At 37.0% G+C, this 27320-nt stretch overlaps 1 protein-coding gene across 3 annotated transcripts in view; it reads right to left on the reverse strand.

The window, feature by feature from the left end:
- GALNT18 (polypeptide N-acetylgalactosaminyltransferase 18) overlaps positions 1-27320 on the reverse strand; it is a 239334-nt gene that overhangs the window by 37579 nt on the left and 174435 nt on the right. For all 3 annotated transcript variants that reach the window (XM_068685382.1, XM_068685381.1, XM_068685383.1), the window contains 4 exons: positions 27173-27287; positions 13667-13852; positions 9952-10089; positions 5000-5095 (listed from right to left, as the gene is read on the reverse strand). In XM_068685382.1, the coding sequence (XP_068541483.1) occupies positions 5000-5095; positions 9952-10089; positions 13667-13852; positions 27173-27287 (535 nt within the window). The remainder of the gene's footprint in view (positions 1-4999; positions 5096-9951; positions 10090-13666; positions 13853-27172; positions 27288-27320) is intronic.

The raw sequence follows: 27320 nt of genomic DNA on the forward strand, positions 1-27320 counted from the left end.
TCTTTCTTAGAAAAAGCTCCCTGAAAGTGTTTATTGTATATGTTTCATCTTCAGGGCAGTGATTTTTCAAGTTTGAAAGGTCAATCATTGATCCAAATCAGCAGGCTTTTTTCTCTTCATTATTTCATGAAACGTGCTAGTATCAGTGGCTGCTAGATGTGGGGCCATCTGGTTCATGATATTCTTACACAAGAGCCTTGCTTTGCAACACTTACATGTTTCACACACTCCCATAAAAACACGGCCCTACTTCCACATAGAAAAAAAAGTAAAAAAAAATATATATATATATATATATGAAGTGCAAGTATGTCATTATAGTTTCTAAGAATGCTGTATTTTGGGTCTGGAATAATTATTATTTCTCTAATTTGCAACTGCAGGAGAAAAAGCACAGGTATTCATCCATAAGCCATCTAGAGATCTGAGTCATCACAGCTATATGCTGTTCTCAAACTTCAGAAATTCCCTTATCTAATACTTTTCTTGACAGCAGTATTGTGGTGCACTGTTGGCAGCAGAATCAAGACTGTCAGGGGAAAGCAGCATCAGTACTTCCATGATTTTATTTTTAAAGCAAACGGAAAGGTGCCATGGGAAGACTGAACCGTAGGGAAGGATATAATCATATTTTATCTGTTAATTTCTCATTATAGTATGGTTTATAATGGTTCTTGGTCAGAGTACTTCAGATACACAGAAAGGCACTCCTAAGAGGGCTAGTGCTTCAGCTTCCAAATTCTCTTAATGCTCATTCTAACAAAGTACATGGTTATTCTCATAGCATTCCTAGCAGAGATGATTGTCCAACACAATGCAAATCTTACTAGACACGGGGATTTGAAGAAAAATTTTCACACTAACAGACTTAGTACAATTAAGGCTCTATTAAAACTCAGTTTTGAGATATTTATATTTGTAATGTCTCAATTAGCTGAAGATCACATTAGTTTTGCTCTGGAGATGTCTACATTACTCATTGAAAATAAACTATCAGATTTCTTTCTCTTTCTTTCTTTTGCTTTTTTTTTTTTCCCCTCCAAGATACTTGCCAAGATATTTTAATTATTTTGGTAATTACTTGATGAATATCTACAAATGGTTCCCTCTCCAGGAGTTTACAAATTGGGGTTCACCAAATAACTGCTGTTTGTGACCAATCCTGTACTTTTTTACTGAGTAAAAATGCCTTCAGTGATAGCTATTTTTACTATATTCTCGTTTACAAATTAACAAGTATCTGTCTACAAACAACCACCATGCTAAAAAATTACACTGAAGAAAAATTAGTTTTTATGAAAATCTACATGAATAACATTTAAAAAGGAGCACTCATAAATCATACAAAGAGCTTTTAGAAGCTCAAGAGAGTTCTTGTAACTGCTGCTTCCAGTACTTCACACGCTGTGCTTAGAATGCAACATGAAGCTTTCAGGTCAGAGCCTCACGCAGTGTAAGCTGGCACAGCTCTGCTTATTGGCATGGCTTTCTTCCATTGCTTTCAGTAGAGAAGCAATAATTCATAGGATAGGGCTGTAGTCATTTGTTTCTGAGTGTCAGTTCTGCAATCTATTGCAAGAATATGAAAGAATATGAATGGGTGCGTGTCCCTTCTCACCTGCATTTCTTTTCTAGTACTTCTCCCACCCAATCTAGTCTTCTGACACTGGTCCTCAACTTGAGTTCCTCACAATCTAACTGTTTTATATTGACTTTCACATCCTTGGATGGGATTCCTGGTTTAACTGCTTATCAATTGAGAAAGATATGAGCCAGAAGCAACTGAACAAGGGAAGACACAGAAGTGCCCATTTTCCCTTCAGTCCCAAGCACTTTTCAATGTAAATCTGGACTTAAAACTTACCATATCATTGACTGATGGTACTTGTTTATTATCCAACAGTCATAAAGATTCTAATAATGTGTTTTTTCATTTAAGCAAAGAATCTTCCAAATACTCAGGAGAAGATTTAATGCAAGTGACATACTGTCACCAGTCTGCCTTTAAGACTGCAGGCCTGACTAAACAGTGGTCTTAAACAACACCAAACATTCAGGCCCAGACAGTTCCCAGAATTAGGAAGAGAACTCACTTGAGCCTGGGGCATGTTCTTACTGCAGCTACAAGCAATCAACTTCTGCATGCAAAACGGGCGCTGCTGGAAATGGAGCTCTTTAAGGTCTAAACGTATGACTGAAGAGTGGCTTTGCTCCTTAAAGTTCAAGAATTGAACTGTCACCTTCTCCCTTCCCAGTCTACCACATCTCCCGGTTTTCCAGTTTACCTCTATCATCACATGGAAGGGGATCTGCTTCTTTACATCCCCCCAGGCTGTCTGTATCCAGTGCACCCTCTTTGGCCAAGAACTGCAGGCCATTGTGCTTAGCCTCTGAGCTATGTTTCATACAACTAAAGCAACATTTTTCACCACCACTGCTGTATAGTAGGAACCTGTTTTAGCTACTGCTGGTAAACTATATTACTCTGTTTTCAATATTGTCTGCAAAAGATGAAGTACGTTCTTTATGGCAGGTACACAGTTACCTTTTTTCTTCAGTGAATGAAACATGCTGAAAGAAAACTATCCATATATACAATCCAGAAACGATTAGTTGATGTCAAATAGCTCATCTAAGCTATTTCCCACACAGAAAGCTAAGAATCCAAAAACATTTGAAAGAGAGTATTGGGGGAAAAAAAGTAAAAAAAAAAAAAAAAAAAGTTACTCAGCTTAGAAGAGAGGCTATAGCAATAACTACAAACAACAGATTAAACTGCATTGGAGGGAATAGATCTTGGCAGCCAGATCTAGCTCTGAAAAAGTAAGTGGTATAGCTGTGACAGCAAAGCTTTGCACCAGAACTAGTACCAGCTTCACCAAAACCTTCAGTCATATAAACACTCCTGAACTGTAAGACTAAACTTTTTGACTAACTTGTTTCTGTAAGGACTGACAAGTGAGCAAAGTAATCCCCTTTATACAACATTTCGCCACTACTAGAATACAACAAACATCTTACCTGTGTCTTTTGTACTTACTAGCAGGTTCACTAAGATTAAATGGAATATTTATTCAAATATTTCTGATATGCTAGAGGAAATGCATGTGGCTGTATTTCTGCTTGTGTATGTGCAATGGATATCTCTTAGAAGTATGAGAAATACTTTTGTTAGAGCTTTCCCTATTTCTAAAGTAATTGTAACACAGAGAAAATACTGTGCTCTTACAGTTTTCACTCGTTACCAGGATCTTGCTTGTATATGTGCCATATTCATGTTTTTGTTGTTGTTGTTTTAATCACCATTTGTTACAAAATATATATAGTAACGGGAAGGAGACACAGTCCATATTGTAATTATGAAAGGATCAGAATCTTATCTACAGAATTTTCCCTTTTCCCTCTGTCATTGATTCATCACTATCTCACTTATCCTGAACTTCAGCTGACATTCAAAGGTAGTTCTTTATCTGGCGAATACTAAACTGTGCTTACTGAAGCAACTTTTTGTTGTTATTGTTGTTTGCCTCTTAACTATAATTAAAATTTCTAGTTGGATTTTACAACTATGACTGTAGTGTGTTACCATCACAGATGATATGCCAGAATAGAGTTAGAGAACCATCCCAAAAGATTTAGTAAATGGCTCTGGCTTCTGAGTGAATTACACAGTTCCTTAGCTAACGCTAAGGACTAGCTTAAAAACATCCTGGAGGCAAACAGTGGGTACTACGTAATTATGTGACAAGCTGCAGCCCCTGCAATGAATGGGTCTGATGGATGGGATATTCAGATATTTTTGTCCTTATCATTCATAACTTACTCAAACATGATGTCACTAGTGATCAATATTAAAGGCCCTCACAAAGGAAGTCACTACAAAACACAGTTATAGCATGTGAAACTCGGCAAGGAAGTACAGAATCTCACCTGCATTTTACCAAATTCATGCTTCCAGATAAGATATCCAGGTACAGAGGACAAGATTACTTTTTTGCTCAAAGTTTATATCTAAAATATTAAGATCATTTGTTTACTGTTTTGTCAATACACATAACTGACAATTTCATTGCTAAAACTACATTATTTAAGTAGAGCACAATAGGGCCCCTTCTGAGAAAATAAATGAGGTTGTCAAAGAAAAAAATAATTCAAACTAGAGGGATTTTTCAGAGGCTCCAATCATTTTCACAAATACATACATTTTCTTTATGCCACTTTTGCATATGTTACTTTTCAGTGTTACATAATTTGCACATCTGACTTTAACAAGCATGTTCTAGATGATGCAAAATGTAACTATTACTGTCAGGATTTGCCTAGAAATGCTTTCACCTATGCCCAGATGCTTAGGGCTACTCAGGGAGCTTTTATCCTCTTGTTTGCCAAGTTAATAAATACTAATGTTATGTAAGAAAATAGAAGGAAATAGAAAATAGAAGGTAATTTTAGTCTTTGGCACATACTAGAGTAACAGGACAACAGCAGAGAAAGAAAAAAAGGAGCTTTAAAAAAAGAGATTTGGTGATTGGGTTTTGGTTTTTGACATAGATGGGGGCTGTACATTAGTGAAGAAGGGGGCTGTACATTTCAGATTTTTGAAAATGAGACAGTAAACATATCAAGTAAAGATGTTTCAGATAATGTATAAACTATGAATATACTCATGTATGTGCATAAAGTATTTTAAAATGCATTGTCATTCACATACCACACACATCAGAAATGAAAACTTTTCATCAACAAAACTGTGTCAATGCTGACTCTCATATTTCTTAAATTCTTTCAGAATGAATGAACAAACTTCATTGTCAAAGTGCTACTATGTCAGTAATTCCTAACTTAGGGCAGAATTAATTTTCTAGCTTTCTGTAATAGAGATACTAAACAGCATAAGGAGGTTTTGTTGCAGGAAAACAGTGCCAGGTACATGACGGTTCCTCTTAATCAGTCTAGAAAAAGCAACAGCAATATACGCGACATCATTAGCCAAACTAACCTGTGGTGTCATTCCATGGCAGATATACATGATTGGGATATTCTCTGTGTCTGGCCCTTGATCAAGGCACAAATCACTTTTCAAGGAATTCTGCAGCTAAAATAAACAAAAAGAAAGAGATCAAGCAGGTCTTAGATCATAAAAATAAAAGTATGATTACATTCTTTTTTTTTTTCCAATAAAATCATATGTACTTGAAATATGCAGAAGTAAAAATACTTGTTGAAGTGAAGATATGTGAAGCACCTGGACTAAATACTTCCTTGTAGATTATCTAACACTACTGATTTCAATAATGTTGCACAAGATTTCAGGGAGGTAGATGTCAAAAAGCCTTCAGAGAGCAATATTTTTTTTCTATAAATATGTTTTTAAATATTTTTATAGAAAAATCTATGCTTCTAAGGTACACACTATATATAAAAGAGTTAGTTTTTTATTTATTTTATTATATATATATATATTTAAACAGTGTGAAGGTAGCTGAGGAGTATGGATGGAGTTTTAAACAGAGAAAGTCCTCTAATAAAACTGTTTTTCAGAATTGCTCAGGAGATTCATTTGATTTCTGGAAGTAATTCAAAAAATCCTTTCTGCTGACACTTAGAGACTTCTAGCCAATTGGTATGCATTAGCTCTGCTTTGCATTATTCAGGACTAACCCTTCTAGAGCAATCCAACCATGAAAGGACTGCAAAGCACTTGGCCTGGTTCTTCACTAATCCCTATATGTTACCTATGCAATGCTGAGACAGAATTTTCTGTAAGTGAAGTGCTAAATTAATGAGCACAGGTGGCTAAAAGGTCTTTGTAGAGTGTAATGCCAAAGATGTGGGTTGCATACCATGGGCATGTACAAAGGTGTTCAGTGGTATAAGACTGGTTCAGAGAACTGTCTGATGGAGTGAGTGAAGAGGCAATGTAGTTTGCAACCATCAGAGACTGAGCAGTCCTGTCAGCTGTGTACAGGGACCTCCTTTGAGAAAAATAAATAGATATGCTTAGAAAGGAAATCCAAAAGTGCAGTGGTATGTAAGAACTGGACAAGACAGAGACTGAAGTCAGGCAGTGAATGAAATCAACATAAACTCATCTTCACAGTTTCCAAATCTTAACTCCAAACCTAATTAACTTTGGTAACAGACATGACAAATCTCTATATCAGAGAGAAAAATACACGCTCAATATCAATGTGTGACTGGAAAAAGGGAAAGATCACACCCATTTTTTAAAAAGGATAGAAAGGAAGACACTAGGAACTACCAACTGGTCAGCCTCACCTCTGCGCCTGGGAAGATCATAGATCATAGATCATCCTCTTGGAAACTACACTAAGGAATTTGGAAGAATGCAAGGTGATTTGTGACAGCCAACATGGCTTCACCAAGGGCAAATCAAATCTTTAAGGTCCCTTCCAATCCAAACCAGTCTATGATTCTATGATAATATTGGTCTTATTCTTAGCTGCAAGCTTCAAGAATTAAGTGAAGTTTCCTCTCTCTAATCTTTATATCCATTAGCCTTAAGCATAACCACAACCATGACTCTAATTGTAATCAGATATTAGGCAGCACTTTATCCAGATCAGTGATAAATACAAGCCTTATTTATTCAAGCCTGCATCCATAACTGACTTCAGCTTTTTAAAACCTCTTCCACAAACTCAAACTCTACCACTTGTCCTAACCTGAATATTATAACCTTTCCCAAAATAATTCCCATGATAAAGGAAGCAAAACACACCTGCCTTGGCCAACATCAGCGTATGACTTATCTTAAAGGGCTGGCCCAGCAGTAAAACAGATTCAGAGACTGTAGGTTCCCAAGCTGTAAAAAGAACCATGACCTTAGCCCTAACAACAGCAGTACCAGTGATCAGGCACTACAGAAAAAAAGAAACAAAATGCTAGACCCCTTTGAAAACAGAGGTATAACAGGAGCTTTCCAGACTGAATTGCTCAAACTCTTTTCCCAAACAACTCTACAATTAAGATAAAATGTTCCTAGAGAAATAAATACTACAGAAAACTGGGAATAAAAGACATTGCCCCGATGACTACAAGACTTGTTTCAAAATCTGAGGCCCATGTAGAAGCTACCACATACTAGCCTCTTGTACAAAGTCACAAGATTCGTAGGAACTGTCCCTTTCCAAAATCTAATGGCTACGTGGCAACCCAAAATTAAGTCGATAATGCAGTTCTAGACTATCGAGACTTAATTATAACCCAAAATATAACTAGGTTGTCAGTCCCCCCACTGAAAACAAACAAGCAAACAAATAAAAACCCCAAAGAAATAATTAGTACTACCACTTGCTCCCTTTTAAACTTAACAGCCTTACAGTATACAAAGATATACTACCGAAATTTTGTATTTGCAAAATTTTCTCAAACATGGAGCTAGAATCAGGGAACTAGCCCTACACAAAATACTTCTGGCCCCACTTATGTTGCTTTCTCCTAATTCTGAATGTACTGCAGAATTCATAAATCCTCAAATCTTTGATTCTCAGACCAGTATTTTGCCAGTGCTACTGTATTATATTCTCTTCCTGACAGAGGGATCTGGAAGTTCTAGAATTGTCAGGACCGATAGTCATTTTTCTAATTATGTCACACCTGAAGTACCTAGGAAGAAAAAGAGCTCTGGAAACTTTTATTTCCCCAAACCTAGTCCCAACTTCTGAAACGACAGAGAGACAAATCTGCAGGTTTAAAATAAACAAATCATTTTTCTCTATGGACACAGCGTGCTGTTAACTTTTGAAAGTAACCCAAATAATTACTTCCGTGGGCTCTGGAATTGGTATTCAATGGATATTTCAAGAGAAATAGTTGAAAACAATGGAAATGCACATGCATCATCTTAAAAAAGAGAAAACAACCCCCTCCAAACCAAGTCATCCCACAATGTTTTTAAATGAAAGGCTACATATTTAAACTATATATATAGTTTTCTGTGCATAATTTCATTCTACTATATTTGGCAAAATTAATTACTGCACGTGTAATCTAATACCATGCTAGGATATCGCAATACCTAACTTCAGTCCTTTCGAACAACACAAGAGGAAAATGTCTCCATTCTTAGCTTTTCATTTCTGGATGTTCAAACAATGCCTATTCAGATCGCTTCTGTAATTTTTATTTTTTAAGTTAATGATAATGCTAGTATTTCTACAAAAATAAATTAAAAACAGTTCATGAATAGAAGCACTTACGAGAATCAGCAAGCAGCTGACTTTCTTTGAAATATCACACCTTTCTCCTTGCAAGAGAACAGGAAAGCGGACATGAAGGAAGACTAGAGACCACGGGAACTCTTAGTGTAAAGATTGGGGCACTGTACCTTTTTATTTCATAGAAGCGTTTCATAAAACAGCAGCCTGTGTGTTTCATAAAATACTCTCCCAAGTACAGATACTTGGCCACAGCTGTCCACCACTCCTTTTGTGGTAGCACAAATAATGAAATCACTCCTCACATCTCATTTAGCTGATGAGGCTACAAATGTTCTGCAGACAAAAGACTGGATCATGTGTTTTATTATGCAGTACCTAAATGTGCATGTTCTGCTGACCAGTGAGTTCAGTATTTCTGTAATGAACTCTCCTGATTCTTTTTGTTTTGCATATAGCCAGCAAAAGCTTTCAAAGGCCAATGAAAAAGTCTTAGCAGAATATAAAATCATAGGTGACTGTTCACTGTCTTTCATTTTGTTTTACATGATGCTTAGTTAATACTAAGATTATGCAACAAGTACCTTATCTAATCTGTACCTGCAAGCAGAATCATGCACCTATCAGCAGCTATACTTCCTTCTCCTCAGGCAATTCTGCACCACCATCTAATAATGATCACGGTACCGCTGAGTCAATGGAAGAGGCTCCTTGCACACAGGTCTGATTTTGGCATTGTTTTGAGCTATTTTGGAAGTTAACCATTATGTCACACATTTAACAATGGCCTAAATCTTTGTTGGAAGTGTTTTCTTTGTGGGTTGTACGAAAAGCCAGCACAATCATTTCAGTTGATCATCAAAGGGGTCATGGAACTTTGTGGGGCATACATGTATAATCACTTTAAGTGCTGTAAAAGAGCTGCTGCTCTAGGGGACATTCACAGTCTTCTCAGAGACACATTGGCAAACTGCAGAACTCAGACTTCTTTTTGGAGAGAAATGTCTCAAACAAAATCTTTCACTTGTATGAAATGTAACTATAACTCTTAGTGGTTACATTTACTAACTGTTATGTGCATGCAAAAAACAAACAAAAAACAACAAATTGAATTCACAGAAATAAATTTCTTGTGAATATAATACTGGATAGAGAATGTGAAAAGGACATCCTCACTCTACTAGCTTATTATGTGCCCATATTAACTTACTATGTTCATCTTCCATGTCATGCACACCTATCCTCTCTGTTTAGATTGTCGGTTTTCTAGGGGCAAGAATTGTCTCTGCTTTAATTAGCACAGTGCAACTCAAGCATGATTTCAACACAGACAAGGGTACTAGTGTCACACAAGTAATGACAATGATAATCCCAAAATAGAAACATTTGAGGCGCTGGCTACAATATTAAGTAGCCTGCAGCTGAGATCTTGAGCCTGTTTTGTTAATTCACCTGCTGATTGCAATCCTGCCAACTGACATCTCCAATATGCCTAAAAAATCGTGTTTTCAATATCGAATGGAATGCAAGCCATGGAACAAAATGAAAAAAAAAATATCTGGGATGAAGACAGTGTACAGAGTATCTCAGCATGAACTACAGCAGAGCAGCAATCTCTGTCAACTAACCAGTCTAATGAATAATTTAGTGACTTAAAGTTTATCTTATTATTTTACTTGGAGGCAGGCATTGTCTTCATGAATTACTTCCATGATTACTCCCTTTTTCCCCAACACCTTTTTAAAATAGGAAATGTAAACAAGATCCTTACCACCCCATAGGCAACAGTATCTGAATACATTCTCATTTCTGGATACACACTGACAAGATACCACCTAAAGGTCTTGCACTGGAGTTTCTTCCGCAGGGCCTTCCTCTCAGAAATATCACCAATATCAATTCCAGAGTCCTGCACATAAAGAACAGAAAAAGTAGGAAATACAACAGTGATACACTTTCTTCTGTATAAATTGATCACTCAGAGTCTCTTGTCATTGCAAAGATGACCAGGACTTATGATAATCACCACCTGCTGGCCACAGAGTGTTTGTGTTACCCACACATTCTGTAAGTGCCCTTAACAAATATAATATAGGTCACCATGGTGGAGTCTCTTTCAAAGTCTGCTCTGGTCAAAGGAAACACTCTTACTGAAATCAGTGGGGTTTAGATCTAGCTTTCAATGAATATAACTGTTGTTCTCTAATTTCCTGGCACTTTCCAAATCCAAAAGCAATTGGCAGCAGGAAGCAAGTTGCCCTGGAAACAACTTTATTGCTGGCATCCCACTGTTGTCTAATCATTAGTATATTACACTTTCTGGCCATTTCTGAAGTCTGGGTTTATTGCTTCACTGGAAAGAGCAGAAGCTCTGCTCACCTTTCTGAAATACCACTTATTACATTTCTGTGGTAATGTAAAAAGAGAAGTTGATATTTTTGTTAGAAGCAATGGCAGAATGTTCTCTCCCCCAGTTTTTATTCCCCTTTACGTTTCTGGCTAACCTAATTTCATGTGACATACTTCTTTGTAGATCATAAAACGTGAGTTTCATAAAGTCCTTGTATATAAAAATCAATACTTTATCACATTAAAATCATGCAACAGAAATTTTTAGAGAGAGATCTAAGTGCAAATCCATGGCTGATGTTTGACAGGAAGTAAAGTGAGACATTTTGCTCTATGTTCTTCTGCCTCAGAACAAAATGCAGGATAAATAATCTTTCTTTTAAATAGCAGACTTTGCTGGGCAATAAATATCCCAAAAATTTTGTTAGCCACAAGATATCTATTTAAAAAAAACCACCCTCCCCTCTAAATTGGTCTATTGCATCCCTGCTCCTTTCTCATGCAACTTTGCATGAAGCAAAGTTTGTTTCTTCACATTTTATTGTATGAGGTAAGAAAGGGCATCTGGGGCCTCAGTAATCACATACTTCCATGCAGCTGGAAATGGAAAACAGCTTACACATGGCACACTGGCTTTAACACCAGGAACAACTGAGTGTGTCCTTCAAAGTGGAGAATGTAATGGGAAGGGAGGAAAAAAAAAAAAAAAGAAAAAAAAAACATAGGAGAGGACACATGCAGAGCATAGCTTGTTTTTGACACTTGAAAAATCTTTCCTTGGGGTTTTAAGTGCTTTTCCAAATCTATTTATCTAAGCAGTTATGATGCAGAAATCACCATGGTATCTGAGATCCCCATTAGAAGCCTTCAGTACTTCAGAGCCACACACAGAGATCCCAAGAGGGCAGTCATTTCACACTGCCAAATGAGTCAAACTCCCTTTATTATTATTAGCTTTCAAAGACAAAAATCTTTGGGAACATTGGATCGTGGGGCTTTCCACAGATTTGGGAATTCTTCCATGGAAAAAACAGGCCATGTGGTTAACATCTTGGAATAACATATTTTATGGAAAGTCCCGACTGTTATAACTACATTTAAATGACCCACTCTGTCCATTACCAGTGCACTATTTCATCTGCTTCTGGGTAGACAATTACTGCTGTAGTTATCCGCTTGTAAAACTGTACTTAGTCATGCTATCCATCTGTCCTCTGCACGTCTCTCACGATCATGTATTGACATCTTTTGGCTCAGCTTATGCTATGTTTGTTTTGAAGATTTTCTCTCTTCTGCATTTCACCTTTAATCTTGAGATAAGCAAAGATGAAACGAAAAATATTGCTACCCAGTCCGATATCTGAATTTGACCTAGTCCATCCCCATCCAGCCTTTCATAGAGTGCATCTTTGCACCCTGCCTAATGGAAGTCTGTATTAAAAGTGTCCCACAAGATGTAAGTTATTTTTTATATAACTTTACACTGAATACCCCTTTCTCATGATGTTTTTATACCAGCTGGAGACTGCATTGCTCCTAACCCTTTGATGTACAAAAGCAGTCTCACACTAATGACGCAGATTTTCTTTATATACCGACTGATTCAATTACAGTGCCTGTAAGTATAGTTTTGTGCTATTTTCCTCTTTCCTGTAAAAGGTCAGAAGCCTTTCTTAAACACATGCCCAATTCCTACTGCTCTAGAATCTGTTCAGTACTAGCAAAATTTAGCATGGGAAAGGAAAAGAAAGTCCCAAAGCTCCTAAGAGCTTATGACCTGATTCTGGCACCAGGCCTCACACAGTGAACACAAAGATGATTAAAACAGCTTTGAATTATACAACTGACTTGGGGTACTTGAGCACACATCAGACTGTCAGAACAAAACAAAGTCCCAGTGCTTGTTTAATTCCTTCGCAATTTTCCATATGGCAAAAGACGGAAGCTGGATGAACATCACTTGAATGGGCTCACCTCTAAGGTGCAGACCCCATCTGACAGGGAAAACCTCTGATGGTCATAAGGGTCCCATATTGTCTCCAAACATCCTGTAGCAATTACTAGGTAATGAGTATTCTCAGGCTTTAAAGGTCTATTTCAGTTGTGAAAAATAAGACATTTCCCTGGGTATTTTGAATAAATATGTGGCTATGTATGTGCTTATTTAGTTTTTGACAGTGGTAAGAAATAAAAATGAAGGTTGTTTATGCATGGTTCTGTAGATACTGGCTGTTTATGCTTGGTTCTGTAGGGTAAAATTAATAGATTTTACCCTACAACAAAGACAACTCCTTACATTGTAGAAGAGGCTAGTACTATTAAAAACCGATTTAGCACTTGCCGTCTCCAGCTTTTAAGTCTGCACTGCTGTTTGACAGCAATAGCCTTTGTGAAAATGAAAAGAGAATATAATCTGCATTACAAGCTATTTAAGCAGTTTCATGCAATGATTAGTGCAATTGTGGTTGAAAAATAATGGACATGGAAGAAAAAAGTAAGAATACTTTTTTTTTTCCCTCTTTGAAACTATAAATGAAATCAGTTTTGCCAGTACAAGATCTAGCATGCAAACATCTTGACAGACTTGGTGACCTGAAGAAATCAATTCAATCCACAAACTACATTTATATTTCATTTATTTAACAAATTAGTTCTAAAATTTAGTATAAAAGGCTTATTTCCCAATACATTGGTGCAGTCAGGACACCTCCATTTAATAAATAATAACAACTGATACAACCACTTTTGCACTGATAGATGTTAACACTCCTTGCCCTTTAGTAGCTTCCCTTCAAAATCTGGGAATTTTTTTTTTTTTTCTTCTACAACTACTAGTTTAAATTTAGTCTCCATGCAGAATTGTCAGTGAGGTTGTCAAGAAATTCATTTTTAAGGAACCTGCAGACAAAGGAATTACTTCTAGAATATGATACAGCTACATACACATTTATGAATGTATGTCTATATTTAAGAATATATGTAGAGACATATTTTATGTCTATACCTAAGACATATATTTATACATGTATACAAATAACAACAAAAAAATTCCTAGCAGAAAATCAAAATTCAGAGTAGGAACCAAATCCCAAATGCTGTAAACCCAAAGCTTGCAAACACAGGCTTTTGTGACTTACCTCTTGAGGTATGTTCCATGCCATGTAGACATGGCTCTTAAATTCATCCATCCAGACTTCAGCCACCCTTAGTGCATTTCTCCGGACATGAGCAGTTAGATCTTCTGTGTATGGTTTATGTGCTCTTTCAATGTGGGCAATCCTTGAGCAAGGTAGAACTTCAACACTCCCTCCACACTGCCACACCTAGGAAGAGAAAATACAGCCTGCTAGTGACAGCTCCCTATACCACTGCCAGTGGCGTTTTTAGACAGTTGTGGAAGGAGAAAATTATTACCTTCCCTTACCATGAATTATTACCACTACTTACCTTCCTACAGAATTTGCATATTACCATTAGCCACCCATTACAATCTTCTGGGATGAATTTAGCTATCCTCAAGATTATTAATAAAATTATGTATAAGGCATCCAAATACAATAGCATCTGGGTTCAAGTTTTAAAGCCTTGCAGGTATTTCTCTTAGATTGCACAGTCCCTCTCAACACATACATGCAATGTTCAGAATCTGGGGCTAGCCAGCCTTACATTACAGAGAAACTAAACCAATGGAATTTTTAAGATCATATATATTCATCTTATGCTATTTCTGTAAACATAGAAAGGATCAAGTTTATTTCTTTTGGGGAGTGCAAAAGATTAGGAAGATTATCTAGTTAAAATGTTCTGTGAACAATTTCAACACACATTATTCTTACAAATGATAATACACTTATAATGTAGGTTAGTATACCTGCTCAAGCGTGTTTCAGATTTGACCAGTATCACAGTTGAGCTAATGCGCATAACATTTATCATGAGTATTATATTAATTTCTGATTTCCTTCTTTGCTTTCACTTCAAGAGAAAACAACACCCAAAGCCTTAACAGTCAGTGATGTAGCTGAAATATTTTACATGCAAGTTCTTTTCCTGTGCATCTTGTATTATGTGAATTTCCTAAAAAGATCAAGACAGCAGATTCTTAATGGCTTAGTGGATGCTGTTCACATGAAAACCTGTATGTACTCAAACTGTTTGATCCTATCGAACAAGTCCCTCAGTGTGCCAGAGATAGTCATACTGCACTGAAAAGTAAGCATGAAGGAGTTTGCCTTTTGATACGTGCCTTATGAGAATGAAGGAGTTTGTCTTACGATACTGCTAGCAGAGATTCCTGAGGTTTGGTGTCGTATACCAAAATAGCAAAAAAATGAAAGCGAGGTGCTCCTTTCCCTGTCCAGCTCATCCAAGAGTGTATAATCTGGTGTCCATGCCAGTGCTCAGGGATGTGGGTTGGCAGAAATTCACAATCTGGAGCTGGTCTCAGACCCTTCAAGTATGTCTGCCCTATAGGCTCTACTAAGGAGGCACTTTGTTCAGTCATTCATTTTATATATTTAGACATCTGGCTTGAATACAGCATTTAGATATTTGGCAGCACCTGAGAACAGAAAATGTGGCATGGATTCAGAATGTTTACAAAGCCTTTTCTGAACCGGTGCCTAATTGCATTTGGCATATGCTGGGAGAAGAGATAGAGCCTTGATTTTCAAAGCTCTCCGGAAGATCAGCTATCCCATGGACCTATGGTACAGTCAAGAAGGGAGCTGAAAAGACTTCAGCATGTCTTGTGTCCCTAACTTGGAAAACTGTAAGAATACATAAATTTAATCACTACCAACATCAAAGCGAAACTGAGATGTTCATAAATATTTAAAAAGAAATAGGCCATTGATCTGGCACAGGAATAAGTAATAATCTTGAAATAGCATTTGTGTTCTTTTTAATTTTCATATAAAGTGGGCAATCCAGTTTACCAAGCTAACATAAATACTAGTTTCTCAATGGTTTAATTCTAAATGGTTCAGCTATATTTCGTAATAAAGTTTAAGTGTGAAGTAGAGTGAGTCTTTGCTCACTCAATGCCTGCTTGCGATCCAAGCTATATCTCAGTACAGCATTGACATCCAATTATAAATTTTCAGAGTTACTCACTGTACGCTGTTTAAATTAGTTTAATAAAATACAAGAAAGACGTGGAGATGGTCATAACTTAGCCTATGTCAACACAATTCACTTACTACATGCCCTGCCTACTCTGCCTAGCCTTTGCTCATTTTAAATAGGGATGGCCTCTCTCCAAGTACAACAAGTTAACACGAAATCTTTTGTGGGATTTTCAGTTAAGTCTGAACTGAATGCCATCTTAACAACAAGCTCAGCCAGTTCACTGTCTATAAGAAGCTGTATTTCCACATATCTCTTTTTTTTTTTCCAGAATATGAAAATTCAAAGAGTGCATTCATGTGTAATTTTAGTACAGATTCACTAATCGGTAAAATCTAATTTGACTTTATAATGAAGTCATATGTGCTTTCATAAAACACCCCGAGTTGACCAAGTCTTCCATACAGTTTGTAAATAAGAACTACCTAGTACCTGAATAAACTCTAATAAACCAAATCTGGTGGCCACCCCCTTGTATCAGACACTGACAGTCTTTGTTCTATTTCTAAAGACTAATTAATTACTCTACAATAACTGTGGATTAACTTAAAAATTTAATGCTAAGAAGGAGCTGTCAATACAGATGCTGACAGAACACATGTGTTGTATTGAACAGCTTTAAAAGCAAACCCTATCATTTCTGAGCAAAAAACTCTTGCAATCCATGAAAATGTGATTCACATAAACCAAAACTGGACTAGCAGTATATCATAAAATCATAGAATGGCTTGGGTTTAAAGGACTTTAAAGATCAGCTGGTTCCAACCTCCCTGCCAAGGGTAGAGACACCTCCCATCAGACCTGCATGAATTAGATCTGCATGAATTTATGTGCAGCAAGGGTAAAGTAGCCCCATAGAGCAAACAAGAAACACATTCTTCACACTGAAAGTAGGAAAGTGGAAGACACATAAAGCACTGCAGAGAGAACTAAGTCATGGCCCAACACAACAGTCTGCTAAAGGAGTAAAGGAACACCACAGGTGGCAGACCAGTGGGACAGCACAAACAGGACAGATGCAGAAGCAGTAACACACCAAATGGATTCCATAAGCATTTTTAAAGGTATAAGCCCTAATATCACTGTGTTCATCCATCACTCATTCCCATCAAAATAAGGGCAGTAATGACAGCAGTTGCACAGCCTGCAGTGTGGACCACAGATGGGTGACATCCTTACAAATGTCTACATTAATCTTGTCATAACTTCTCAAAGCAAATTCCATTCACTTCTGGAAAATGCTTTACTAGACAAAGAATCTCCAGTTCTATTCATGTGTTTTTAAATCCACATCCTCTAGTAAATTATTTTCAATTGCATTTAAACATATTTGAATTTGCATGTTTAATCAAAACAATTACAATTCTGAAGCTGATGTCTCTCTTGAATATTTAATTTATACTTCATTATAAAATGATATAAAACTTCCTCATTAATAGTGTTTCTTTTTATCTCTTTAATCACTGAGTGTTCTTTTCATGTTGTGGAAGCTTAATCTAATAAAAAAAAACGTACACGATGTTGAGCAGTTTATTAGCATGTACTGCACTCGTTATATTTACACAGATCATACAGTTTCTCTGAGAACTTATGTGACCTTGTTTGAAACCGTCATTTCATTTGGACTGCAAACAAAACTTTTTAATAATTAAGTGGTTTGTTGGGATTTCTCAAAAAGCTGAAGCAATATCTAGCTTCAGTAAAGTTTGCTAAAGATGAAATTAGAAGAACTCATTAAAGATATACCCTGAAGAAAAATACAAACAAACAAAAAGTCAGTGTGAATTAATTACTACTATGGATACAAAACAAATAGGAACTAATTATCTTAAACATATATTTTGGGGAACAATTTAATGCAAAAAAAAAATCTGAATCTTGTTTACCATTGACATTATCGATAACCATTTAGCATTAGTCAATAACAAGCTTGATGCTTTACAGACAAATTGAAAAAAGCTATTGTTATTCCATACCATGAGCAGGGTCTGCGACCATTTTGAGTCTGCATTTTTATTTTGGTGTTTTGACAACTGACTGAAGAAAGGATAGGGAGGATGGTCACATACAAAACCCACTGAAATCCACGTTCATGTTTGCAGCAGCATATGGTGGGTCTTGGATTGGACCCTGAGGGTTTTGGGGTTGTCATGTATATTTGTATATCTGGCTCTGTAATCCTAAAAACTATAGTCGCTAGATGAAACACATGAATCTTTATTTAGGTGTATCTACACTGAAGTCAGATAACGTTCACCAAATAATTGTAATAATTACAGTAAGTACTGTTGGGTTTGGCTAACCTTCCCCAAATTCACCAAGAATCCCTGTGCAGTTATTCTTATTGCAGTGTTCCTGAACAGGTTCCTCCCATTGAAGAAGTCTGCCATAACAGTAGAATTAACTGCAGAGTCCTGGCCTGAGTTATGTAAATGCAGAATTTGAAAAATCAGAATACAGGCAGCCAGGAAGAGAAAAAACAAACAAACAAACAAACAAAACACTGCTTACTGAAGCTCTGTTTTACTCCCTGCTTCTAGATGCTGAATGGGCTGGAGAAGAAAATCATGACCCTGTGGATACTCCTGCAGAGTGGGAAATGGGGGTGTAACGATTTCAATTGACTGCCAACAGTCAGAGCTCAGAACAGCATGCATTCTGTTGTATATCAGAGACTGGAAAGAGATTTTTAAAATTACTTCATCTGTTTTACTGAAGCCCTATGAGTTTTCTGAAGACTATTCTACTTCTCATCATCATACCAGCCTTTCATGCTTTCAGGTAAACTTATCTATTCATGTGTGATGACAGCCTTTCTCCAGAACCAAGCTGATAATGTGGAACTGTAAACAGCCTACAAAAACACCCCATAAAAGAATTTTTAGAAGAAAATAAAAAGGCTTTAACATAACTAGAAGTCCTCTTGATTTTTAAAATGTAAATTTTCCCTTAAATCTTACTTTTGAATTCATCATTAACTGTCTCATAGGCCTCATTTAACATTAATTGTGCCTTTATAAAACATCCTAATTGAAAAAGTAATACACGTAAAGATTCCTCCCATATTTAATTGTCAGTAGTTTTCTTCCCCTTTTAGTTAATTGCTTCATTGTGTACTTTTAAAATTGTTTTGTTCTGCAGGGATTAATTCTGCACTTATCTGCATGAGCTGTAAAACTTTTACAATGTATTGTTAAACTACGTATGTTGTGTTGCTGTTCCATAATTGCAGGAAACTACACTATGCCTTGTGTTACCAGGAGATAACACACTTCAAGGATCACTAGGGTGTAAGGCTTCATCCTGTTCTTTTTCAAATGTGTCTATCTCATTGCTAGGCACAGCAAGTAACTGACATACATCACTGCTACATTGCCAAGTATAAGTCAAGAGTAGGAAGTCAAATAAATCACTTTTTACCCTAAAAGGTTAAAATGAAGTACACTGAATTACCAGATCAACATTGGTTAAGTACTCACAGAGCAACATACTGCATTGCCCTTCATTGATGTTTTTGCCTTCCTCTCCTCTGCTGCAGGTGCACTCAGCTTGATCAACCTTGTTAATCTTGCACTAATCCTGAAGACTTGATTCGTACCAGAAGACCAAGTGTCCTGGTTTCAGCTAGAACAAAGTTATTTTTCCTCCTAGTAGCTGGTAGGGTGCTATGTTTTAGGATGAGAAGAGTGCTGATAACACGCTGATGTTTTAATTGTTGCAGAGCAGTGCTTACACCAAGCCAAGGACTTTTCAGCTTCTCACTCTGTCCTGCCAGCGGGCAGGCTGGGGGTGCAGCAAGAGCTGGGAGGCCATAGACCCAGGACAGCTGACCCAAACTGGCCAAAGGGGTATTCCATCCCATCTGGGGTCATGGTATGGAATATACAGGGGTGGCTGGCCAGGGTGGGGGGACCAGCTCCTTGGGGATAGGCTGGGCATTGGTCAGCGGGTGGTGAGCAATTGCATTGTGCATCACTTGTTTTAGTCTATTGTCATTTTCCTTCCCTTCCCTTCTCTTCCCTTCCCTTCCTTTCCCCCTTCCCTTTCCCCTTCTTTTTCCCCTTCCCTTTCCCAATAAACTGTCTCTATCTCAACCCACAGGCTTCATTTTCCTGATTCTCTTCCCCCATCCCAGAGAGGGAGGGGGAAGAGTGAGTAAATGGCTGTGTGGTGCTTAGCTGCCGGCCGGGTTAAACCACAACACCAAGCTAAAAGCGCTGTGACATGTGATGGTATTTAGCTTTTGCAGCTTTGACCCAAACATACTTGATCCTGGCAGAATCCATCTAGGTCACCTAATCAGTTCTGTTACAACACAACAATCCCTTGCCTTCTCACATAGGTCTTTCTCTGATCTTTGTTAGATGACTCAATCAAACTCAAACAGCCTTGCAGAACTATAAACTCTCTGTAAGTTTAAATTCCAGCCACATATCAACTTAAAACTAGTAAGAACATGGAACCTTCTCAGATTAATCCATGAAGGATCATAATACCAGTAGTTAGACTGTCATTTCCACCATGCTATGACATAAAAAGCAGGGATATTAAACATCAGGCTAGCTTATAATAATGCACTAATTAATTTCCATCTGACCTAAGTCCACAGACTTTTAAGTGCATATTGACTTATAATAGTTTTACTCCTTTCTGAACCACTGCAAACAACAGTTGCCTTTCTTAAAGCATCCACATGTCTATATTAATGCCCAGCTGGTAATGTGCAACCACACAGGCATAAGCAGTGAAAAAACATCTGTGAGAAACCTCCAAGAGCCTCTTCTTCTTTCCTTGAAGGATAGAGTGATGCCACGTACTGCTGGTGCAGTATCAATCATTTACTTTCCTGTGGGAACTGTTAATCTCCAGAAAGAGCAAAAATGCAAAAATGATTCACTGGAAAACTGGTAATGCTGTCTGTGTGCATAATTAGACATGCTGTAGCTGCAGGTTACCTGTTGAGGCATTCATGGGCAAAATGGGGGAAAAAAAAAACAATTATTCTACTGGAGACTTGACACAAAAACAGAACAAGACACTGAAAGCCAGTTTGTTATGTCATGACTGGCACCCATTTAGAGGCATGACAATTTAAAGCCAATTGCTTCTTTTATATTAAATAGAGGCTGCTCATTTTTCTGAAAGAAATGGCAGCCTTGATAAGAGGGAATTTTAGTATGTGTCATCTTGATATTGAGGATATTAATAGAGTGAGGTAATTTCCAAAACAAAATTTTGGAAAAGTTGAAATACTGTCCAAAACAAAAATCTGGTTACACAGAGTGCTAGGCAAATTCTTCAACCCCATTTGCATTGTTAAACACTTTATTTATTTATTTTATTTAATGTTGGTGAAAGTGTGGGCTATGAGAGCATTTGATCATCCCTTTAAGAAGTAAGGTTTGGTCAATCTTTAGAAATTTTTCTTAAAGAGTTCCGTCTAGTAATGTTCTCTTTTTTAATTCATAAAACGGAGTTAAATAGATATCACAATGTTAAAAAGCGGTATCTCAAAGTAGCAACTTGACTGTTACTCCTGTACTTACGAGTTCTTTTCCTCTGCACATCACCAGCCCAATACTGTTCAACAATACCCGAGATCTTACATTAAGGACTTTTTCCATAAAGCAAATCATTCCCCAGTGGGAAGGGTTAGGGCCTACTTATTAAAATCTATATTACGATATGTCTTTAAGACCGCAGCAAGTTATGATGGCTGACAGTGCAAGAATGGGAAACATTTAGATTCATTTTTCTGAAGGGAATTCAGGGAAACATCCGTATTGCTCTGTGGAGTGCCATGAAAGGCGACCCAGCAGCAAGGACAAAAAGGGATGTTATGCAAACATGACACATCCCAGTGCTCTCTCTCCATGCAAACAGCTCCACAACACAGCAGCTGGATGGGTGAAAAACTTCTTCAACTTTTTTTTTTTTCCCTCCCAGTTATTTCTACCTTTTGGCACGCTGACCTCTCGATTTTCCTCACACAACAGTTTGTGTGGCAACGTGGTAAATCACAACTTAATTAACGTAAAAAAATCCTGCAGTTAAAAAGAAAAAAAAAAAAAGTTAAAATGTATAGTTTATATCCGAACTGGAGGTGTTACAGACACAGCACACAGAGCAGCCATTAAGACAGCTACGCTGGCACAGTGAAAGCACGGGCAGAATGCAAGCCTGTGAACAAAGGAGGGCAAGAAGAAGGAGGAGAAAATATAAACCAGACAGCTGTTTGAGAGTGATGTATTGTGAAACTACAGCCTAACTTGTACAGTGTTACAAAGTTTTCCTTGATGTCTTTTGACATGTAATATAAATGATTTCATGTTATCCATGACTGATATTAAAAACACTGACAGGTAAAATTGCTGGAAACTTCTATGTAAAAAGGAAAAAGCCCAAAAAGTTTTCAGATAAATATGGAGATTTGGGAGCAAATGCAAACAGTTGCACTTGCTTGCGATTATCAAAGGAACACTTTTATAAGGGCATATTAGCAGAAAGAAATCTCAGGTGAGAAACCCTAGGGATGCACAAATACTTTTGATCAGAAATTATAGGACAAGTAAGCCATCGATAGGCTTTTAGGCACCATATGACAGAGAGTGGGTAAACTAACCAGCAATCAACAATTATGATCCCAAATGCTGGGGCAGAGGGCTATTTAAAAACAAAAACAAACAAACAAAAAAAGATAAATCAAGCTAGAGCCAAATCGCTTGGAGATTTAGGATGGATATTAGGAAGAACTTCTTTACTGAAAGGGTTGTGAGGCATTGGAATGGGCTGCCCAGGGGAGTGGTGGAGTCACCGTCCCTGGAGGTCTTTAAAAGACATTTAGATGTAGAGCTTAGTGATATGGTTTAGTGGAGGACTGGTTAGTGTTAGGTCAGAGGTTGGACTAGGTGATCTTGGAGGTCTCTTCCAACCTAGATGGTTCTGTGATTCTGTGAAAATAATAAAAATAAAAATACAGAAAAAGGAAGTCAGCCCTGGCATTTAGGGAAAAAAATAAAATCAAAGAAGGGCATGATAGACTTCAAATCTGCTTGCACTGCCATAGAAATACCATATAGACAATACCCCCAAGAACATTGGAACGTTTTCTGATCATGTTACTCATTCCTACTTCTCTGTTCATAAACCACCCTCTAGTTCTCTGTCAACAACAAAAAAAAAAAAGCATCAGGATCAGTTTTGCTTAAACTCTACAAACAAACCTTTAGACTACTGGGAAAGGAAGATAATGTATTTTTTATGCAATTTAATTGCAAATACAACTAATTTCACTATGGCAATATACTTTATAAAAGTAGAGTCCCATATATGTTTTAGTGGGAGCAAGACCCATTCCTTTTCCATTAAAGAGCTATTACCTTCTAACAAAAGTTTATTTTACCCTTTTAACAGATCCATTATATCTCTGTGAACATAAATTCATCTGCAAGCACAAAGTCTTTGTGACACACATAATTACTCTAAGTCAAAGCCTGGGCTTACATTCCCTTGACTCTGATGATGACTTAGTTTGTGACCTGAGGCAAATCACTGAATATTTGTTCATGCATCTCGAAAAGTAGTACAAACAACTTTGTTGTAACACAGTATTTGGAAGCTTCATCAAACATGTAGGCTGCTTTAAAAGACAAAATGATTGCTACAGGCTTGCTCTTGATAGAAAATCTTCTGCCGACATCAGTAGAAATTGGAAGAAGCTTCTAGGAAGCCTACTGAAAACTAGTCTTGAACCATCTAGCACAGGATCTAATTGATTGTATCTAATTGATTGCAATGGATTTGTAGGGGTTTCTGTAACTGCATGTATAGCTTGTCCAAACACAGCCCAGAAAGGAGAGTCTAAATAAAGGTGAAAAATCCCAGCCTTATACTCACATTTATACAAACTATGAGTTTGTAATTGGTCTCATGGATAAGCAGTGTGATTCCAGTTTGCCCTTCAAATATAATCTGGTCCCTTCAAAGCACACAGGTCCATCTAATTGGGAATGATCAAAAATAATCCAAAAGGAATTATTACTCATCCCAATGTGGATTTAAGAATATGATTCTGGGACAAGGTAAATGAATCTTTCAGCAATCCCAGACTAAGAGACTGAGCTGCACAAAAGGGTGCTGCCAAGTCTTGCATCAACCAGCAAGGTTACACGAATAGCTTTGTTACAGGTCACACGAATAGCTTTGCAAGAAAATATTTGCTTGAGGTGAAAATACAGCATTGCTTCTAAGATTTTAAAATGTATTCCTACTTTGAACTCATCTGTCAACTTCTAGCTCATGGAAACAGAATTCTATTAATATTTATTTGATAATATATGTTTAAGGTTTCACAAATATTCTTACAAAGCCATAGACAAGGTAAAAATCTTAGAAGTTAAAATAATACCCCAAACTTGAGACAAATAGTGCTGAGTAAATAAACTAATTCATCAGAGTGAAGAGAATAAACCTCCATTCAAAGACCTGTTTTCTGTGGTTTGATACAATTTACCAACAATGGGGACTTCAGCTACAGTTTCCAATAGTTAAGATTTTCATATACTCATGTAACACAAAAAAAACTAGACATTTGTGCAGATAATAAGGTGACAAAAATACCTCCTGGGAGAGGATTCTGGGGTAAGATTCCATTGCCTCAGGATCTAATTCCTGGCTGTACACAGTGAGAACTCCATTAGTTTACTTTAAAACAAACCATTTCAAGATTTCAGAAGACAGGTGTTTTCTCCTTTATAATGAGAAGAAATCCTAAGTAGGTATACTTTGCTTCTCAGAAGCACTTCAGCTAGGAAATTAAATCTCATCTCACACCATTGAAGATGCAGCTGCTAACAAAGCAAATGGAGAACAAGTCTTTGACTCTGTGCATAGGCACAGAGGTACCAAGTTTACCCTGATACCAGTTTATCTACATCATCATACAATGTTGTAGCTGATATGCATGAGTTTGGCTAACAGTAGTTTTATATCCTCTGGAACAAAACAGTAATATAAGGTGCAGGACCTTGTTCTACTTAACGTGTTTAAGATAAACAAGTAGCTCAAATGATCATTTCTATTCCTGGTCTTTCTGTAGTTGAATGTTTAACTGTTCTCATCCTGTAAATATTTGTTCTTACATGCTTATTACATAAATTTTCTCAATGAAAGAATTGACTTCCAGTACGTAAATACTGCAAAGGGAACAGGCTATGTTCCTGCTTCTTGGACAGCCTGGACACTAGGCCAGTTTGAGCACACTTGGTGTCTGCTTCTCCATCCCTACATGATAATGCATAACACAGCAGAATACTAGATGAAGCTTGATGCTTCTTAAAAAAGGAGAACAGTGATAAAAGATGAAGCATAGTGAGCTTCATCCGGTCATGGACCGGAGAGCATCATTTTCAAATGGAAACATTATTTATTGCACCGGCTCTGTAATTATAATGTAGCTTTTGGAGAAAAATCCGTATTGATTGATCATAGGCCCTGCAGTTGAAAGCAACATGGGTAATCTAGAGGTAAATATTTTTGTGCTGCAGAGACAAGATGTATTTCAGCATCAAAGACAGACCATCTGGCATGCAATCACCTTCTGACCATAGTTTTCCGCATAGCCCTATCTAAAAGAAAACCACTAAGGATGAGTGCTAAGGATGCAACTGGATGATGGCACAGCTGCCCACATTGTGACAGCACATTTTTAGCAGCCACATGTACTTTGTCAAGAAACTGTATGGTCACAGGTGTGCACCCGCAGCAGATGGCTGAGGAAAGGAGCTTGCTTATGGAGCTTAACAACTATAGAAAAAATACTGTAATTTCCAGAAGCTCTAATATTGCACTGTACATTTATATTCATTCTGGTATCATCTGGGATATGCTGAGGATTGTGAAAAGAGTTAGTAATAAACTGTTGAAAATTCTGCTCAGTGATTTGTTTTGATACAGCTAGGAACACAGATCTAAGTCAGGATAAAGTTAGATGAGGCAGCATACATTTCACTACCTTGCACATGAAAATCTGCTGCAGATGAAAGTATTTTATGTAGGTCAGGTACTGCTTCACTGGAGACAGGGAAAAAAAAAAAGGCCATAAGGAAATCAGAGCAGTGTTGGGCCTTATTCCACTGATCCAGTCTACTCCAAAGTTTCAGTTAAACAGAGATTTCTGTCTCTCTGGTCTTGTCTATCAAAGTACTCATCATGATCAACTTCTGCAAGGCTAAGTCTAACGGACTGGATAGCATATATCTCGTGATACAGAACTAGATAAAACTCTTTATGCTCATAGGGAGACTATAGTTTTGTCAGTTGTGGAAAGAAGAGTAAAATCAAAGTGACACTAATTTTCAACTCATTGAAACACTGAGCTGCAAAATTCTGTTTCAGGAGCAGAATAAGGCTCTCTGTCCCTCACAGTGAAGAGAATGGTGTTATTAAAAGAAGCAGACTTGGTTTTCGCTGTCCTTATCCTTACAATTGTGCTCTAATGTAACTGAGAGGGTACCTGCCTTTCAGTCTTCCTGCAATAATAGTTTATCTCTGAGAGATAGGAGGAAAATAATTGCAGAAACCCAGAAGTACGAATGAGTATTTTTTGGTTATATCTCACAGTCTCATCAGAGAATTATTTATTTTTTGATGATTTTTTTTTTGCTTTGCTTTTATATAACTATATTTTTAATCTGGCAACCAAAAAGCACAAAATACTATCTTCCACTAACATTTCAATAGCAAGGTTTAGAATTTAATTCTTATAACACACATCATTCCATTTTTCATTACCACCTATCAATCTAGGAATTTCTCTCGTATCAAAAAAACTGAAAGATTCTCAAAATGAGCTACACTTTATTTCTGGATGGTATTTAGTTCTGATGAGAGATGGAAAGAGGTACACAAAACACACAAAATACTACACATAGTAAACAGATGGAAGAAGAAAATACGTGTACTTGTGCAACTTCAGTACTTTATAAATACCTTAATTCCCTTGCGGAGGGAAGGCAGCATAAATGCCTGTATATTTCAGCTTGCTCCATAGTGATTTTCCTAATTTAAATAAACAAATTAATCTAGAAAGGCTTTTCCCATTACATCTATGTGAAACTATCCTCCTTACTGAGCCCAGTATCATAGATACACAGGGATTTTTAGGTATCATCTCTGCAGAATAATACCAAATTCTGCATTTATATTATTTTTCCATATAAGTTCTTAAAAAAGATATGGGATATTATTTAAGATATATTTATATATATTTTATATATAATATAACAAAACACAACATAATATAATATTATAGATAAATTTATATTTTTAAGAGATTTTTTTAAGATATATTTTTCCCCTTCTCAAATACAACAATCCTTACAACTACAGAGCAGTAGTATGCATGTTATTTGCATGCTGTCACCCATACATATGTGACTCCTTTTTTTCCCCTATAATAAAGACCATATTGTACTTTTTAATGCAAGCCACCAGTGATGTTTGTTTACGTTCCTTACCCTGATTCCAAGCTCCACGTTCTCCCCTCCATATACTTCCATGCCTTCATCTAGTAAGCCAATCTCTTGGAAATATTCTCTGTCTACTATGAAGCACCCAATCAATGCAGGACTTCTGGAAGAAAAAAACAGGAGCAAGCAAAATTAA

This window comes from Anas acuta, chromosome 5 (genome assembly GCF_963932015.1).
Source record: "Anas acuta chromosome 5, bAnaAcu1.1, whole genome shotgun sequence".
In the NCBI taxonomy this organism is placed as follows: domain Eukaryota; kingdom Metazoa; phylum Chordata; class Aves; order Anseriformes; family Anatidae; genus Anas; species Anas acuta.